This window comes from Nelumbo lutea, chromosome 1 (assembly GCF_056320005.1).
Source record: "Nelumbo lutea isolate HS-2025 chromosome 1, American lotus-T2T, whole genome shotgun sequence".
NCBI lineage: Eukaryota > Viridiplantae > Streptophyta > Magnoliopsida > Proteales > Nelumbonaceae > Nelumbo > Nelumbo lutea.
In genome coordinates, this window is record NC_142684.1 from 145939343 (window position 1) to 145959243 (window position 19901).

General features: G+C 35.5%; 1 protein-coding gene, 1 long non-coding RNA gene, 1 other non-coding gene and 2 pseudogenes across 4 annotated transcripts; 3 read left to right on the forward strand and 2 right to left on the reverse strand.

Moving 5' to 3' along the window:
- Positions 1-231: 231 nt before the first annotated feature.
- TRNAL-UAG (transfer RNA leucine (anticodon UAG)) lies at positions 232-311 on the reverse strand. Its single transcript has one exon. It is a non-coding gene; the product is annotated as a tRNA-Leu (tRNA).
- Positions 312-3093: 2782 nt separating this feature from the next.
- On the forward strand, positions 3094-8229 carry LOC148878173 (uncharacterized). Its single transcript, XR_016100858.1, has 2 exons — positions 3094-3474; positions 7879-8229. It is a non-coding gene; the product is annotated as an uncharacterized LOC148878173 (long non-coding RNA).
- On the reverse strand, positions 8094-19412 carry LOC148878174 (Oligosaccharyltransferase complex/magnesium transporter family protein). 2 transcript variants are annotated; one of them, XM_088950195.1, is made up of 2 exons: positions 18179-19412; positions 8094-9733 (listed from the first exon to the last, which is right to left on the reverse strand). In XM_088950195.1, the coding sequence occupies exon 1, from the start codon at positions 19252-19254 to the stop codon at positions 18217-18219; it is 1038 nt and encodes a 345-aa protein (XP_088806321.1). In that variant the 5' UTR covers positions 19255-19412; the 3' UTR covers positions 8094-9733; positions 18179-18216. The 2 variants fall into 2 exon arrangements, with proteins under 2 accessions (XP_088806321.1, XP_088806312.1); XM_088950186.1 differs by lacking the exon at positions 8094-9733 and adding an exon at positions 17222-17637.
- On the forward strand, positions 10174-11395 carry LOC148878175 (isocitrate lyase-like; annotated as a pseudogene).
- Positions 12214-12957, forward strand: LOC148878176 (isocitrate lyase pseudogene; annotated as a pseudogene).
- Positions 19413-19901: the final 489 nt, after the last annotated feature.

The window sequence follows — 19901 nt, forward strand, 5'->3', positions numbered from 1 at the left end:
GAATTTTAGACAATTTCCCAATTAGAAAAAGATTTGAATAAAACTGAATAATCTTTTCAAAGTATCGATATGATACGCCTGATAGGGGGCATATCGTATCGTATCTTTTGAAAAAGATACAGTCTGAGACGCCTGTTTCTAGGTGTTTCGGACCCCCAATTTTTTTAATAATAAAAGGCATACTAAAAACTTTCCAAAAAAACAAAATATGAGAAAATGAAATTACCATTTTGACAGCTGTGGGATTTGAACCCACGCCCTTTCGGACCAGAGCCTAAATCTGGCGCCTTAGACGACTCGGCCAAACTGTCAGATGTGGTAAGTTGGTCAATGCTTTTTCTATCAAGTGTTATCCAGTAATTTGGGGTTTGCTATAACCACGTACGAAAAGCCCCATTCAGCACATAACAAACCAGCTTGATGAGATCAAGGACAGAATCAACGACATACTGATGGTCTAAGAAAAGGCCCATTCTAGAGGATTGAAGCTTTGGTTCAACTGCTTCAGTGAGTTTTGAGCTGAGCTGCTTTGAAGAAGCTATTAAATTTCATCATAAAAGCCTATTTTTAATTTAACAATAGCATATTTTGGGTTTCCGGATTTTTAACCTGACACAACTTATAGTGTTTTCATGTAAATACCACCTCACAAAGCCAGAAGTCTTAGCATGAAATCCCTCACAAATGGGTACTTTAGACCTATCTTAATTATTAGGGTTGAAATGAATTGGATCAGATTCGAATGAGGGTATATTTGAGTTGGATTTAATAGAAAAAAATAATAAATCGAATTCAACCCAATCCAAAAATTCAGTTGGATTTTACAAATACTGATTCAAATTCGAATCTATTAATAATGTTGGATATCCCAATATGATTCAACCCAATTTAATTTCTGAAAATTTTAAAAAATATAACAGTTTATATAAAAAGACAAAAATATAAGTATTTTCTTCAATTAATTCCATCTGATCTGATCCAAAAATATATCAGAATCGTCGGACAAAATACTATCAGATTTCAGATCAGGCCGGATCCTGATCCGATCAATTGGCACACCTAGAGCTGAGCTAGGGTTAGTATACAATTATGTTAAGCCATGAATGAGCTGCCAGTCGTGGCAGGTTGAGACAATAATATTCAACGATCACATACGAAAACCTTTCATTGAAAGGTGAAGGGGAATTTCTCTTCAAATATATAAACAAGAGAGTTTTGAAACAATGCCCAAATAAGATGGTTAAAACTCTTCTAATTCGGCTATATTTTTAACCGGTCTTAACCGGTTTCAACTATTAAACCGGTCCGGCTCATCTTCCAAAACCGGTTTAGGTTAATGAATTTAATTAATTAATATAATTAATTAATAGATAAATGATTATTAATTATGTTAACAAAATAATTAGTTATTTAGTTACCTAAATAATTAACTAAACCAGTCCTAAAGAAAATAATTATTAATTATTAACTAAATAATGAATAATAACTAATTAATTATTAATTAATAACTACATAACTAAATATTAAATATTGTTAGTACTTATTATTACAATAATTTCAAGAAATTAGTATTTTGTTAATTAAATTAATAATTTTAAGAAATTACGTTAACTAAATAATTAGTTAATTATGTGAACTAAATCATAAACTAAACTGGTCCTAAATCAAATAGTTATTAATAAATAAATAAACAATAACTACATAATCTATAATTACGTTAGTGAATAACTAAACAACATTGTAAATAACTCATTTTTAAACATTTCAAATATCAAATAAAAGACTAACTAAATCATTTTTTTAGATATTATTTAAAAAACAAAAAAAAATGTTAAATAACAAAATTATGTAATAACTTTAAATAATTTATCAAAGCCAAAAAAATAATTATAAAAGATTTAATAATATTTGATTATAAGAATATAAAATATAAATAAATTTAAATTTTAAATATGATTGAAATAATGAAAATGTATTAAATAATTTATAGAGATTACAGCTTTCAAATAACAAAAATGTAATAACTTTAAAAAAAATTAATAGATATTAAAAAATAGAATAATAATTGCAATTACTAATGTAATAATATTTAAAACCATTATTTCACTTATATCAATTAATAATTATAGAAATGAACTTTAAAAAAAATTAATATTTATTAACAATAATTTTAAAATCATTATCTCTATTTATTATATATTTATATATAATATTTATTATATTTTCAGTAATCATTTTTGGCAAATGTTATTTATTTGAGATCAAATTATTAATTTAGCTAAAATTAGAAATATTCATAAGTTGGTTCAGTTCAGTTATAGACTATTTGGCCAACCAAAGTGACCTAATTGGATTAGGGAGTTGGTCACCCAAAATCAATCAACAATTAGTGTAAATCAGCTAAATTAGATTATAACAATTTAGATCAGTTTTTTGGTTTGATCGATCAATTCAAAAGATTTAAAATTAAGAATTAAATTTAAATTTAAATTTGGATTCTCAGACTCTATTGATAGTTTAACAACTTCATCACCTATAGGCGTATGTGATGATTGCTGCAATTTTTTACGTTGTATTTCTCATGACGTGTGGTGTATGAGACATGTGACTAAAAAAAGTGCAATGCAAAAAAGTTTAACAACCTCTTGCTTGTTGCTTCACTCAGTACTATTCCTAAATCATCTAATTCCAAACTTCAAAGGAATAAATCTAAGGAAGGAAAAATAAAAAAGAAGCTGACCCTAATATTTGAGAAATACATCTTACCATTCTCGGGGCTCCATCAATCTCAATGACTTCATTCCATTAACGATCATTCCCGGAACAATCTCCCTCATGTGCCTGACAACTGCATCCTCCTATCCGATGGAATCGGACCGATTAGACCGGTTTTGATTCCAAAATTTGTCCCTAATATATTTCCCCGATTATTATCGTGTCAAAACCGAGTCTACCATGTCCCGAATCAATCAGGCCCCAAACCAACCCTATATAATTATTTATATATGTGTTGTTAAATATATAATATATAATAATTATTAATTAATAAATTATATAGATGTAATATTTAATCAAAATATGTCTAAAATGGTCATTTTGGTAGGGTTTTCATTCAAAACCATAGCGAAATTGCATTCCCATTTCCCCTTCCCTTTCGTTTGATCGTTTTTTCTCAGAGTCACTCAGTTCAAAATCGAAAAACTGAGAGTGAAACTTGTAAAGAATAAAGAATGATTTGTAGTGTAAACGCTGAAACTGACATTGGCTGTCGTCCCCCAACCACTGCCAAAGACGCCGAACAGTGAATTGTGAAGCTTGAAACTTGAAAGAGTGAAAGTTGAAAGCAAGGTCGACGCTAAACAGAGAAAGAAAGGCCGACGTGGTGACGCCATCCTCGTCCATCAGCAAACAACTATCCTTCACGAGTTCACGGTTCTCATCATTCTCCTCACAGAGAGTCAAAGACACACTATGGTATATATTTTCATTCTCTCTCCATCATTGCTCATAGTTTTGATGAATTCCAAATTTTTAATAGTTCTTTTCTTTGAAAAAAAAAAAAGAAAAGGGACTGAAATTATCTATAATATCTCATAAAGAGAAGGCAAATCTCTTGGAGGGTACAATATCTTCCAGATTTATTTGTTTAGGTTGTAGATACAAGTTCTCAAAAGGCTGCAAAAAGAATGCCCATTTGGTATTATCCCAATACAAGTTCTTAGAACTTGTAGAATATAAGTTCTCAGGAGCCATTGACCATGCATTAATCATGTTAGCCCAAGACAAATGGCAAATTGTGCCTCCAAACATTGAATGTGAAAGGTCCCTAGTGTTTTTGTTATTGTTTTGTCTTAAATCTTAATGTATTGATTTTCTTTATTTCTTTATGTATAGTGTTTTTATTTATTCTTGTTGGTTAATTATAAATTTAATATCTAGTTTTATTGATTGCCATATATAGGGCTATTTATTTAATTGCAAATTGCATTAGTATGGCTTAACATGGAACAAATCAACCTTCTATTGGAGGTTCTCCATTAGAACCAAATTCTCATCAAATGACAATGAAAGTATAAGTACAAGTACTAGGAAGAGAACACCAATTGTATGGAATGATTTTTCAATTAGCAAGAATGCATATGGTGAAGTAGTTGCTACTTGTAATCATTGTAAGAAAAAGTTTAATGGATTTCGTAGCAATGGTACTAGTCACTTGAAGAAACATTTGGCTCGTTGTGTTTGGAAGAAGTGTAAAGATTCAGGTTCATGTCAACAAATTTGATCAATAAAGAAGTCGTAGAGATATTGCAGAAATGGTCATGAAACATGAATACTCTTTCAATAGGGTTGAGCATGCATATTTTTATAAGTTTTGCAACAATCTTCAACCATTATTTAAATTGGTTTCTCATAATACAATTAGGGCTGACATTATGGCAGTGTACGAATCAAAAGGAGAAATAAAAACTTTATAATTTCTTTGATGCCCTTTCTTCTAGAATTGACATCACTACTGGTATGTGGACAACATAGAACCAAAACATTGGTTATTGTTGTATTATTGCTTATTTCATTGATGATGTATGGATATTGCATAAGAAGATTATTTCTTTTGTGCAAGTTCCAGTTCCTCATGATGCAGAAACTCTTAGTAGGGTATTAATGGATAAGATGATGGAGTGGAATATTGGCAAGAAGTTGGCTAGCATTACAGTTGACAATGCATCTACAAATGATGTACATTAAGAGTCATCTTGTTGATTAGCATTTGCTTCTATTGTATGGGGATTTTTTTTTTCATGTTCAATGTTCAAGTCATATTTTAGATCTCATTGTGCAAGATGGTTTGAAAGTCATTGGACATGTGCTCCAAAAATTTTAGGATTTTGTTAAGTATGTGAATTCATCTCCTTCAAGGGATCAAAAGTTTCAAAGTGCAATAACTCAAATAAAATCGCAAGGTTGTAAAAGTGTATTTCTTGATGTGGGAACTAGGTGGAACTCTACTTATGTTGGAGTCTACTTTGACACTTAAGAAGGCTTTTTTTTTTCGTTTGTAGCAATTGAATCATAATTTTAAAACAAATCCATCTGATTTTAAAACAAACTACTTCCAGTGTTCTCCCCTTGTATTAGGTATGGTCTTAACTCTGGTAATAAAATAAAATTTTGGGAACGACTTTGGGTCGGGGACTCACCTCTAATGGACCAATCCCCCTCTTTGTATGCTCTTTCTTTTTTGAAAAATGAACCCATTTCTTTCTTCTTAACCCCCTTGGACCACATTTTGTCTTTGTTAGCCATGCTTGAAAATGTCTTCTTGGATCCCATTAAGGACACCAGATTTTGGGTTCCCTCCTCTTCAGGTGTTTTCTCTGCCTCATTTTTTGAGACTTTAACTTAGCCTTCTGATCCCATTGGGTTGTCTTTCCCGGTTAAAGAAATTTGGAGTAGGCCCATTCCTCCTCGAGTTGATAGTTTTTGTTGGGAAACTTTCCTGGAAAGAATTAACACAAATAACCTACTTCAGAAGAAGAAACCCAACTCTTGTTTACTTCCTAATAGATGTACTCTCTATAAAGCTGATGGAGAAACTGGTTACCACCTTATGGTCACTTGTTCGGTTGCTAAATCAGTTTGGGAGTGGGTCTTTTCCCTTTTTGTGTGTGTTTGGATACCCCCTAGGAGTGTTCAAAGCTTGTTCTCTCCTCTTTTTTCAGATGGCCGAAGAAGAGAGGGAAGACTATGTGGAGAAGCATTAGAGCTGCAGTGTATTGGTCTCTATGGGAAGAAAGAAACTCACGAATATTTTTAGATAAGGGAAGAACCATTGGAAACTTATTAGACCTAATCCTATTAAGGGTGGCACATTGGTTGAAAACTATGGAATTGTTCTCTGATTATTCTGTGGCTGATGTGGTGAGAAATTGGAAGGAGATAGCCTCCTCCGCCCTCTATAAGAGGACCTGTAGTCTTTCATGGTCCCCTCTTCCTTCTGGGTTCATAAAATTGAATTTTGATGGTAGTTGTATAAGGAACCCAGGGCCTTTTGGGATTGGGGGAGTATTCAAGAATGAGGTGGGGGCTATTATTGTTATATTTTCAGGCCCAATTGGGGAAGGAGATTCTCTTAGGGCTGAGTTCCTTGCAGCCCTGGAAGGTATCCAAAGAGCAAGGGAGTTGAAATTCAGATGTTTGGTTCTTGAAGGTGACTAAGAGGTGGTGATTAGGTGGCTAAAGGGGGGAGCAACAGATTATGGAGTTATAACAATGAGAATAATAAATTTAACTAGTTGAGTAGGGATATTGTGATTCATTACAATTGGGTCAAGAGGACTGCTAATTCTTTTGTTGATGGATTAGCAAAGCAAGGGGTGGATAGGGTTTCGACTTTTTGGGATAATTTTTTATATTTCCTTGTATTCTTTGGTGGGGAGTTAAGTCTTTTTACCTCCCCTTTGTACTTAAGCTTCACATAGTTTCATATCTTTAATAAAGTTTCTTGTTATTGATAAAAAAAAAGAGTGAGAAATGGCATCAATTGTTAAAAAATGCTTAAAATTTTTGTATGATGCCACTAATAAATTCTCTGGTTCTAAATATCCAACAACAAATCTTTATTTTGTAGATATCTATGAAAGAATTCATTTGAAGTTGCTTCAGTGGGTCAAAAGTGACCATGTTGAAACAAGGATGATGGCAAATGAAATGAAGGCAAAATTTGATGACTATTGGCATGAGTGCAACTTGATATGAACTATTGCCTTGATTCTTGACCCATTGTTTAAAATTAGATTGGTGAAGTTTTATTAAACTCAAATTTATGGTGAGAGTGCTTCTTATTACATTTACAAGGTTTGGCATGCATTGGTTTATCTTTATTCTGAATATGATGCTGATAACATAAATTCACTTGTGAGTTGTGATAGTCCTTAAAATGTTAGAGAGAGTGGTTCTCATACTAATTCATTCGGAGATGGGATTGGAAGTGGGGAAAATGATCAAACATTTAGATTTTTTTGATAGTTGGTGTGAGAATGAATGTGTTGATGGTACTAGGCAATGCCAAAAATTAGATTTGGATCAATATTTGGATTATTTACTTTTTCCTAGAAATCAAGATTTCAATATCTTAAATTGGTGGAAAGTGAATAGTCCGAAGCTTCCAATACTTTCTAAGATGGAACGTGATATATTGATGGTTCCAATTTTCATGATTGCATCAAAGTTAGCCTTCTCTATAGGTGATAGAGTAATTGATTCAAGACATAGTTACCTTCTTTCAAATGTTGTTGAAGTTCTAATATGTGGACAAGATTGGTTGCCAGATTTAGATATAAGTAAGTAAAATAATTTTATTCGTTACTTTATTTTTTTAATTGACATTCTAATTTTTTTAGGTTCTATGTATGTATGTATCAAAAAATGCTTTCACCAATGAAAACAAGATTTAGTAGAGTTTGGCTGGTCATTGGAAAATGATAAGAAATTGACAATGGTTCATTAAATTAAACCATTTATTTTCTTTGAATCAAGTATATGAATATATCCTTGATTTTTTTGTAGGATTGAATGGATAAAAAGATTGGCTTGGGAGATTCCTTGTCACTTGTGATGACTCTTGGACTAATGAAGAATTAGAGAATTCAAAATTGGACTTAGACTAGTTATTGGATTTATGGTTGAATGAGTTGTAAATTTATTGGGATTTGATGAATGGTTTTGAAAATTTGTTAAATTTATATGTATGTTGGCTTTAACTTTTCTTCATCTAGGGTTTGATGAAATTAGAGTATGCCCATCATGCTTGTTGTTTTCACCGATAAAAGGCAATATGCATGCTCTTATGCCACTTGGTTGTTTTACATATGCTAACAGGATAATGGGACCTTTGCCATTGCTCAAGCACTGAAGGCTAATGGAGATGTGTCAATTGCATCCTTGAACCTTGCCAAAAAAACTTCATTACAAAATTAGGGCAGGTAACTACATATTCTTGAACAATATGTCATGCTGTATGGAGTTCTTTGACAAATGCAAGAAGAAGGTTGGTTTGGCAATGGGACTACAGCATAAATCCATCTTTGATAATGACCATCTTGTGGGAATTATGATTTTTTTTTTTCACTAACATACATGTGAAGGAAAAAAGAACACTTTTGTTAGGCCCATATAATTGGATCCACCGTAGAATATGATACAGAATACAAGCTTTTGTGTTCACCACAATGGCCATAAGGTTTTGGTGCAATATAGTCAAATCTTAAAAGTTGTTGGTTACCAAAAAGAAAAACTCCAAAGCTGAAAACCACGATAATTAGCAAATCATTAAGCATCTTTAGGTGAATAGCATTTATTCCCAGTTTATAATTAGATACCTTGAGTGGCTAGGCTTTTTTCGGAGTTCATCTTACTGAATCTGATACTTGATACTTGTAAGTTGTCTTTTTGATAGGCTAAACATAAACCATTACCAATTTGCTTTAAAGTTTGAACCCCCTTCCTTGAGCTTAGGCCTAAATCCTCGAGGACTTAAATGGAACATGATATTCATTGTCTTTTCCAACTCCCTTCCTTTGTTAATAAGATTGCATTTGGAAATGATGCAAATAAGTGTGCATGCAAATATGTAGAGTGTAAAGCGGTTCATATAAATTGTAAAATTGGGTTAATTTTGCACCGACAAATTTGCCTTTTACCAAATAGACTTTTAGCTGTAATGGATGCAAAAACGGATTCCAATAAAGCATATGCCTTTTTTTATTAAAAGCTCACTTGAAGGCAAATTTACTTCTTTTTTATTGTTGTACTTTTATATCTCATTATCGATGTAAATATGTATTGAAAAATGTGTTTTTTGTTATTTGTCAATGCATAAATACAATATTGCCAAACATGGGCAAAAGTGAACCAAAGTGCAAATTTACCCTAAACCGGGATTTACACTCCATTTGCATCATTTCCAAATGCAGCCTAAATTAAAAAAAAAAAAAATTGCTTTGAACACAACATTGTAAGAAACTAAGAATGCAGGTTTACCCACGGGATCTTCTTCAGGAAATAGGCAAATAGCTAACAAACTTAATGGATTTATGGATTTAATAGATCAACGGATTTTAGCAAGTTTTTAATTACTTTATTAGAAGGTTTTTAATTATTTTCTTAGTGGATTTTAGTAGGTTTTTAATTCCTTTACCCATGGGTTCTTCTACCTTTTTAATTGTTCTATTAGCAGGTTTTTATTGCTTTTTAGTAGTTTTTTATTGTTTTTTAACAGGGCTTTTAAAGCGTTTTAGTAGGGTTTTTATTGCATTTTTAGTAGGGGTATTATTGTTCTTTTCAATGGGGATATTAGTGTCTTTATATCAACATGCTTATTATAATTGGGTCTGGACCCAATTGTCGAACCAATCCGTACTGTTCTGCATCCAAAATTACAGGTCTGGTTTGGTTCCGGCTTCATGATTTTTCCTATCGGTTCGGGACCAGTTCTATTAGGTTCCGACCCATCGATAGGCCTATGTCCAGTGCTTTCATCCCGAGGATGCTGTCAATCAATCCGATGTTCTTGAACCACTTCACTCCGATGGCACCGAAAGGTTCGTCGTGCCCACAAGAGCTTATCACCACCTTCGCCTCCATCATGTTGGGGTCCATGCGCAGAACGATTGCGTGTCATGGTTCATCAATACCAACACCCAGTTTGTCACGACCCCTCCCACCTTCCCATAGTCTGTGTGGTTCAAATAAGAATGAGAATGAGAATTGGAATCAGCAGGAATGAAATTTCATTCCCAAGGTAAGAGCAGGAAATGACCATAAATGGGAAAATGCTATTCCAGCAGGAATGGGAATGAGATTCCAATTCCACTCAACCAAACTGTTGGAATTAGGATAGCCCATTCTGATTCCAATTCCAGACCCCTATTCCCATGAATCAAATAGAGCCTTATTCTTGGCTTTTATGCAAAACATGAATAAGTACTTATTTCCACTTATTGTTGGTACATGAAATGGATTTCAATATGCTTTCTAGACTGGGAACTTGCTTATTGCATGTTTCACGATTAAGGAATTCAAGAAATGTTGAACAGTTTTGTTAATGAGACATCAATTTTCTGATGATGATTTTGTTCTCTTTCTACAAGGAATTTGGAAGTTGACATCGGTGTAATGGTTTTCTGGGTACTTGAAGTACAAGGCAGCTAGAATGGCACTTTAAATGGTCTACCATGATACGGAATTTACCAAAAAAAAAAGGAATTTCTCGTCTTTTGTTTATGGAGCCCTTAAAAAGGAAAAAAATGTTAATTAGCAAAAGATTAATCAATTATATTTCAACTCTGTAATTAGTAGGGAATGGCCATTCCTTCAATAAGAATGAAAATGGGATTTTGATTTCACTCAAGCAAATAGATGGAATATAACCCATTCCGATTCTGATTCCAGACCCCTAATACCGCAAACAAAACAGTGCCTAAATGCTGTGGAAGAAGCTTTTCGTTTGAATGCTTTAACATATAAAAAGTATAAGATACAGCTAAGGTGGATGTAACTAAATACATATTAGGAAACACATGGATCAAATTTTTCCTAAGCCTCTCTAATCAATCGATTATTTTACATTTTTGGCTAATTAATCCATTTGTTTGAAGGCACATATAGTTTGGAAATACATGAACAATAAACCTAATATAGCTTGTCATGTAGCAATCGAATTATTCAAACCATGTAATTTGACATTTTACAATAGTCAAAAACCTAGATCAAAGTAGGTTACAAATTTAATAAATCGTAATAGTAAAGTGCTTAATTGCTTATAGGTAACAGAGGAGGAAAAGAGATTTGAAGCTGAAGTTGCTGAGGTGCAAGCATGGTGGAACACTCACCGAGGTAGCCTGAAACAAAACTATATGTCTCCAACCAACTTGCCAAGAAACTATGGAACACTCACCCACCAAGCCAATGGGCCGGACTGCATCGAAAACCTTTGGTGCTCTAGACCCAGTTCAAGTCACCATGATGACCGAGCGCTTGGATACTATCTATGTTTCTGGTTGTCAGTGCTCATCGATACACAACCACCAATGAACCGGAGCCAGACCTTGCAGACTATCCCTATGACACTGTCCCAAACAAGGTTGAACACCTCTTCTTTTCTCAAGAATTCCATGATAAGAAGCAAAGAGAGGCTCGAATGAGCATGAGCCAAGGAGAGCTAGAACCCCAAATAGATTACTTAAAGCCTATAATTGCTGATGGGGATGTTGGTTTTGGTGGTGCATTTGCTACTTTTAAGCTTCGCAAGCTTTTTGTGGAACGTGGAGTAGCTGTTGTGCATATTGAAGACCAATCTTCAGTGACTAAGGCGGTGTTCGGAAGCATGTTCATTTAATGGATGGACCTTTTCGGTCCATGCAATGGGGTGAACACATTGTTCGGTTGGGCGTGGACAGGATCAGTCCACAGTCCACACGACCACACCCCAAAATATCAGCAATGCTAATTTCTCGTGCAAGGGGTCGGTTCAAACTCCATTTTTTGATATTATGTATCACACACATCCTCCCACACCCTATAACATTTTACCGTTGAACATTACCCGTGCATTCTCCACCGCCAAAACTCTCCTTTGCCACTATGCTCTGCCACAAAGGGAAGTCTCCTCCGCCAAAACTCTCCTCTGGGCATTCACCTAGGCATTCTTCACAACTAGTATGGGAACAAATGGATTATTAGTTTGCATAAATAGTTTGATACTATGCTTATCTTGCAATAATTTGTCATTTCGTTGATTTAAATATTATTTTTTTAATATTTTTATCAATAAAATAATAATTTTAAATTTTAAATTATTTTATAACCATTTTGTGGAAATTAATATTTTTTAGTTAATACTCAATTACAAAAGCCTTTATTCAATTTGTATAATATATAAATTATAAAAATTAGACATTTATGATCAAAATCTTCATAAACTGTATAATATACATGGAACCAAAAAGTGTGGTGTGGACTGATCCACACCACGCCCACAAAACACCACTGTGGGTGTGGACTAGTCCAATCCACACATATCTATCGACAATTCAAAACAATTGTAGACCATTGTGTGGTGTGAATTGGTTCTTGCCGCAGAGTATGTTACAGACCAGTCCATACCTACCAATTTCTCATCCACACTACAGAACACACCCTAAGAAATGTGGGCATATGGTTAGAAAGGTTCTGGTTTTGCTCAATAAACACATCAATAGGCTTGTTGCAACAAGGTTGCAATTTGATATCATGGGAGTTGAAACCATGTTGGTGGCCCGTACGATTGCTAGTGCAATCAATTTGATTTAAACAAATGTTGATGCCTAAGACCATCGGTTCATACTCGGTGCAACTAATCCTAGTGTCAAAAGCAAGAGCTTAGCCATGATACTATCTAAAGGGATAGCTGTGGGGATCAACACAAGTTGAGCTTCAAGTTGTAGAGGACAATTGACTATCAATGGCCCAATTGAAAACCTTCTCTGAATGTGTAGTGGACTCGATTAAGAATATGAACATTGGAGAGGATGAGAAACAGAGTAGATGGAATTGGTGGATGAAACTACTCTGGCTTTGATAGATGCCTCTCAAATAACTGAAACAAAGAGATAGCCAAGAAGCTGGGGCTTAAGGATTTGTTTTGGGATTGGGACTTAGAACCATAGAAGGTTTCTATAGGTTCAAAGGATCTGTAATGGCTCTAGTTGTGTGTGGTTGAGCTTTTGCACCTCTTGCCAAACTTATTTAGACAAAAACTTCATCCCCTAATATTGTGGAATGCATAGTTTTCAAGGCGCCAAGGCGAGGCTAGGGCCGCTAGGCAATAGGGGGCGTTTTGTCTCCTAATTGCCTAAGCAACGCTTAGGCGATGGATTTTTGTAAGTAAAACCATATATCCTAGGATAGTTCCCTAGGTTCCATAACCATATTTCCTTAATAATTGTCCACAATTTTGATAAGAGAAGTATAAATTTCAAAAAATAAAGAGGCTGAACCCCCATGTGTTGATTAGACAAAATTTTAAGTTCTTCCCTTGTTTATTGGTTCAGGTTTTGAAATCTTCCAGGATTCAATCAATGATCAAAATTTTGATACAATACACCCTGTATCAAGTGTATTGTATTTTGGACGTCTCAATACACCTGTTTATAGGTGTTTTTGGGAACCTAGTTTTTAAAATAATTATATATATATATTTAAAAATTAAATTGAAAATCAAAAGAATAAAAAAGGGGAAGTATCATTATAAGTACCGATACACCTCTACCAATACACAAAAATGTATCGATATTTTCAACCATGGATTCAGTAAAGCAGTTAGCAATGTTTGTGTTAATTAAACCCTAACAAATAAGAAAATAATAAAAAGAAATTAATATATAAATACATAAGTTGAATATTCTAGTTTAATAATGTCTATTTTATAATTATAATATAAAAAAAAATTAAAATATAAAAGTATTTTATAAAACAGTGCACAAAACTTCTTGGCAACATGGTTAGGCACAAATTACTACGATAAGGTGCTCAAGATTGCCGAGATATCTCTTCCACTGCTGCCATGGGGAAAGGTAAGTCATCGACTCCTTTTCATTTTATTCCATAATTTACTGGTATAGAAGCTTATTAAATATGTCTGCATGCGTTGGCTGATTTTCATGTATCTAGACCTGAACAATTTCTGGTTATTTGCTCAAAATTTGTATGTATCTAATGTCTTCCTCTAAATGGGTTTAATTGAAGACGTAACCGGAGCAGTTCAAAGAAACTTGGACTCGGCCAGGAACCATGAGAATCAGAGAAGACAACATTGTGATAATGAAGTCAAGAATGTAGGAGAAGGCGATACCCTATTACAAGGCCTACATAGAAATGCTACATTTTTTATTAAGTTTATCATCTTAACTGCTTGGCTTCGTATTTTTGCTTCAATGAATCCCGTTTGTCTAATCGAAACCTGACGAGTGTCGACTGCCAGACGGAGTTCTTAACTGATCCTAAATCTTGTTAATGAATTAGGTTGTTGAAGAATTGGTGGAGGGGTTGACTTATTTACTACTGGGATTAAGCCTTCACTGATACTGGGATTAAAATGGCATCTGAGCTCTACAATTGCTTTTGTTTGAGTTGACAGCGTACTTCAAATACAATTTCCCATCTTCTTGAATGTTTGTTGATCATGAAGAGCAGGTCAGTGAACTCAAACACATTCTGAGAAAATGAATTTCTCTATATTAAGAATCTTTGCAATGAAGAAACCAAAATCAAAACCAGCTTGTTTCTGTTACAGAGATAAAATTGGATTCCGTTTCTCTGCCCGTCCTCTCTCTCTTTCTCTCAATATACCCCCTAGTCTCGTCCAAATTCTTCAGAAAACCCAAAACAATCCTGAAATCTCACTGGGTTTCTTCAATTGAATCAAAACTAATCTAGGCTTCGAATCAGATCTCAATACTCACCACATTCTATACCAATACGGCAATACCTAAAATGACTTCACAAATATTGTTTACCACAGTACCAGACATTTGCATGATTTGTGATGAAACACTTCAAAACTAGCCAACTCCCTTTACAGGAGAGAGGACCTAGACCAATGTGAGGCATGAAACCAGATAATAATCCTTCGCCATGCTCCATAGATAGCTTATTCTAAAATTGCAAAGATAATAGAACAACAATCTATACACAAGCTCTAAGAAGCAACTAGCACTTGGGAAATTATGATAGAGAAACTTAGCTTTTACACACAAATAGGCTCTGATTTAAGAACCATTAGATTGGAACATGATAACAAGTTATACGTAACTTCCTAGGTTGAAGCCACACCATTCTTCAGCACGTACGAATATAAATAGGAGACTTTGTCCAGAAAGTTTAGAAGTACATACAATATATGCAATTTCAAGATTCAATCAATCCCCCACCCCAAAAAGGTAGTAATCAGGTTTATTTAGGCTCCGTTTGGTTTGTGGGAAGATTTGGGTGGGATGGGAAAAGATGGGATGGGAAAATGTAAAAATTTAAGTTTCTATTGTTTGGTTTTATTGGGATGGGATGGGATGAGAAAATGTAAAAAGGGAGAGAAGTTTAGGAAGCAATCCACTATTCATCCTTGTCCTCCTCTTGACCGAACAGAGTGGTGACTAGAAAGAGAAATGACTAGGAAAAGAAGCGCAGATCTGAACAGAGCGGCAACTACGAAGCAATCCACTATTCTTCTCTCTTCTCCTTCTTCTTCCCCTCTTCCCCCATTTTTTCTCTCGCTCCATTTCGTCACTGTTGCTGCAAGTTGCAGCGGCGGTAGATCTGCACGTCCCTTCATATCTGTATCTGTGAAGTTTAGGAAGCAATCCATTATTCATCCTCATCCTCCTCTTGACCGAACAGAGTGGTGACTAGAAAGAGAAGTGACTAGGAAGATAAGCTCAGATCTGAACAGAGCGGCAACTACGAAGCAATCCACTATTCTTCTCTCTTCTCCTTCTTTTTCCCCTCTTCCACCATTTTTTCTCTCGCTCCATTTCGTCACTGCTGCTGCAAGTTGCAGCGACGGTAGATCTGCACGTCCCTTCATATCTGTATCTGCGACTGTATCTGCGAACCCAGAAAAAGAAAGAGAAGAAGAGAGGAGAGAGGGAACAGTCGTTTCTCACATTTTTCCACTGGGGTCGCACGGTTTTGGTGCAACCCCAAATCCACCATTTTGGGATCTGACATCCCACATTTTTCTCATCCCATCCCTCTCTTTCCCTCAAAACAAATGAAAGAAAAAGGAATATTTTCGGAATATTCCCTTTTTCTCATCCCCATCCCACAAACCAAACGGAGCCTTAGGAAATCCCAGAATGAATTTTGAGAAATTCCTTGACCCTAAAAGCCCTTATGAATTTTCCCTCAACTTTCTGTTTCTATCTTATTTTCTATCAAATCCTTTGAAGCCCATTGCAGTATGGTCATCTTGGTATATTATGATCCAATTCCCCAATGTACCTATTTGGAGCTGAGGCTAAATATTTGGCATCTATAGTTGAGATTTCATTTGGAATGATCCCAAAGATGCCTAACTAAATGCCTATATGGAAGATGGTTGACTAAGGAGAGGATTGCAAGAAGAGTTATTTTGAGGATCTCTCCTCAAGGGCAGCATTTTAGTATTGTTTGCACTTGATGTCTATCCTAACTATATGCCTATATGGAAGATGGTTGACTAAGGAGAGGATTGCAAGAAGAGTTATTTTGAGGATCTCTCCTCATGGGCAGAATTTTAGTATTGTTTGCACTTGATGTCTATCCTATTTCTGCTCTTTTTTGTAGCTTGCCTCCTCTTGGGGCTTCCTTGGTCTCTTCCTCTTCTGAGGGACTGTCTTTTGTACTCTTTGGCTTTTTCCATTTTATTAATAAATCTCTTTTGGTTGTTATTGATAAAAGAGTATAAATGGAGATAGCAACAAAGATAACATCAGGAAGGTACATGACAATAGCAGTTATCATTGTAATGCATGAAACAAGTGAGGGAAGGATGAAATATTGGTTTGGAAGAGATTTGAGCAATACCAGGAAATAATAATAATGGGAAACCACTATAGTGGTCATGGTTAAAGCAGTTTGAGCCTTGGCATTTGATTAAAGAGTACAAAACCAATGAAATCATTTTCCTTCTTTTGAGAAGACATATGAATAACATTATCAATTCTTTGGAAAAAAAATCTTCTGCATTGGTGGTAGTTTTGAACTTAACACTATTCAAAATTTTCGATATTGATAAAAAAAAAAAATTGAATAAGAATTACCTTCCAACATGGCATTAACTCTGCAATCTTTAAAATTTCACAAGTTCAACGATTGTGTATTTCATAGTTTTCAAAGTGCCTAGTACCCTTGTTACCAAGGTGAAATTAGGTGACAAGGTGCACCTTGTTGCCTAGTAGCCTAGCTGCCTAGGCGACGGATATTTTTAAATAAAAATAATCATGAATTCTAGGGTTATTCCCTAGGTTCATAGCATCTAGCAACCATCTTTCACTAGTAATTAGAAATAATCTTCAATAGAAAAAGTATAAAGTTCAAATAGTAACATAAAAAATCAACATATTAATGAGAAAAAAACAAGAAAAGAAATTCAGAAGATACAAGGGTTGTGGAATGTGGACCAGTTTTTGTTAGAAGAAGACAGCATATAGTATATACCAACATGTGTATTTATTGAACCCAGACAAATAAGAAAATAATAAAAAGAAACTAGTATTTTTTTCGACAGCAAAAGAATAAAGAAATTTTCTTAAAATAAAAAGGAGAATGATTACACCCACCAAAAATGTTAAAGCAACACCTTAACAACAACACTATAAACCCACAAAATGAATGGTTTAGTTTAATAATGCCTATTTTACTATAATGATCTCACAAAAAATAATGAATATAAAAACATTTCATAGCACCATATACAAAAGCTTAAGCAAGGAAACCCTCCACAGACACCTTGTCACCTAGGCATTGCCTTGACAACTATGGTGTATTTTCATATGCCTTTCTATGGTTGCTCCATGAGCAATCGATCTCCATAACAATGATTCCATTTTCTGAAAAATTTTTGCACTGTAGTCGAAAGAAACAAATGTTAAAATAAACCATGGTGCACCGACTGTCTTAAGCTATTAGTCATATGTGGCTTATGTGATCTGAAAAAGCATACCAGCTTATCAAAGTGCATTCTTTGATTAGTGATATTGTGCACCACCAATAAGAAAAGGGCATTCGAACACAATTGTTTTTTTCAAATTTATATCTGCCAATATATGTAATAAACTATAATAGTGTATAACGGTTCTTCAGTTGCAAAAAGTGAAATATTTTGAAGAATGGAGGATGAACCCAAATGTCACAGGGCATTTTAAAATCTGAAGCAACACAGTCAAAATCCAGTAGCTATCAGACCATCAAATGGAACATAAGATGAAAACCTCATAATAAAAGCACAACTTCAACATTCTAGGCGTCAAGAAAAATTCAAAGAGCAAAGTACAATTTTCTTTATAATGATTTAAAACTCAACAAGTGTTATGTTGCAATATCATAATTCAGAAACACAAAGCGAGTTAAAAGTACTTTCAAGTTCTAACTAATACAAATTCCTCACCTCACGGAATATATTCAAAAGTTCAATCAGCTGCAATCTCATTTCCAGCTATTAGGCCAGAAGCCATGAATTCCATATCCCGTCTTCCAGTTGTCCAAATAAATAACTTTCTTCACAGCCCAAAACGAAACCAAGAGCACGAATACCATAGACACCCTCTGCACAGTCACATTCCTAACCCGAATAAGCAAATGTGTCACGAAGGCCAACAACAACCCCACCACCGTATACAGGAATCCTATAGCAAATCCCTCTGCTCCGAGTTGCATTCCCGACCCCTGGTAGAAGAAGATGAGTTTTGACGGATCGTTCCGGTCAACCAAGAACATGGGCATTTTCCTAATTATGTTATGCATTGCCCCAGAAACACTGAAGAAGTAAACGAACACTGCAAGCGCCAACCACAGCTTTGAGTCATGAAGCAGGGTGTCCCCGGCGAGAACCCTTTTCACAAGGAACGGAGCCCATATCATCAGTGCAACCGCCAAAAGCCCTAGTTGCTTATTGGAGATAACTGGAGGGCGTTCAATAGGACCCACTGTGAGCTTGGTCTTGGACTGGATGAAATCGGCCATGGATTCAGCCAATCTGGAGAAGTCGCTTTGGTCCATCGGTTCGGAATCCTTGAGGTTTTGGATCTGGGGGCCGACATGGCGGATGTGAGGGAGGGAATTGACGCCGAATAGGGCGAAGGTCGATTGAGATTCTTTGAATTCGATGTCGCAGAAGAAGAGTTTCGATTGGGCAGGGGTATCCTTGTTGTTGGAGATGAAAGCAGAGGAGACGAGGCCGAATTCGTTGCGGAGGTCATGGAGATGGAGCTCGTGCTTGTCGTGGAGTTGGACGGCATCGAAGAAAATGAAGAGCGAGTACGATCTAGGTTTTGCGGAGGTCAGGAAGCGATTGAAGCTGTGGTCGTCGAGATGGATCACACCAGACTTGGATCGAGACTGGAGGTTCAGGAGCTCGGCGACTCGGTCCGAATCCGACTCAGCGGAAGCTTGGAAGAGAATGATAGATGGAGAAAGGATAATAGCGAGGAGGAGGAGGAGGTGAGAGAGAGTTGGAATTGACATTTTCCTTGATCTATTCCCACTGCAGGCAGAGCAGCGGCGGAAGACAAGGTTCGCAGGTCAGAACTCTTCTTTGTTTCGGTCCTTTCGGACTTTTCGGTCGAGGGGGGGTAAGGTAAGAAAGCTAACAGAGACGACGGATTGACGTTTACTCACTAATTTACGCCGTTCGTGTACTGATAGTCAAAGTCAAGTAATAAGTTCATTAAGTTGAACGGAAGAGTGGAGCGGGATCGAATCGCGGGAGCGTCATTAAAGAGATCCTATCCGGCTAGGCGGCTAACCGTAGAGCCCTACCTCACGACTTCACGAGTTCAGATCTGCGCAGATGTTCCCGGGAGCGTCATCGGGTCTGGTACCCGGGAGAATCATCGGGGTCTGGTACTATATTGGGACATGTTTGCGGGGATGTGTTGTGGAATATTGTGGGGTGCATACATGAACTCCTATTTCACTTTTATAGTTCATTCTCGCAAATTTTTTTTGTAAAACTTATACTGCACTCCAGTTCACAATTCTAAATTCACCTTCCCCAGTTGTATCATGGAGGTAAGATTTGTTGTGGTGTACTGAACAATAAAAACTTTATTTTTTTGGGGGGGAAAATTCCACCAGTACCTTGAATTTTGGGGTAGTGTCATTATCAATTT

Bases quoted from the DNA above. Each gene is read 5' to 3' on its own strand.
- LOC148878174 (XM_088950195.1), bottom strand. From the start codon at position 19,254: ATGTCAATTCCAACTCTCTCTCACCTCCTCCTCCTCCTCGCTATTATC.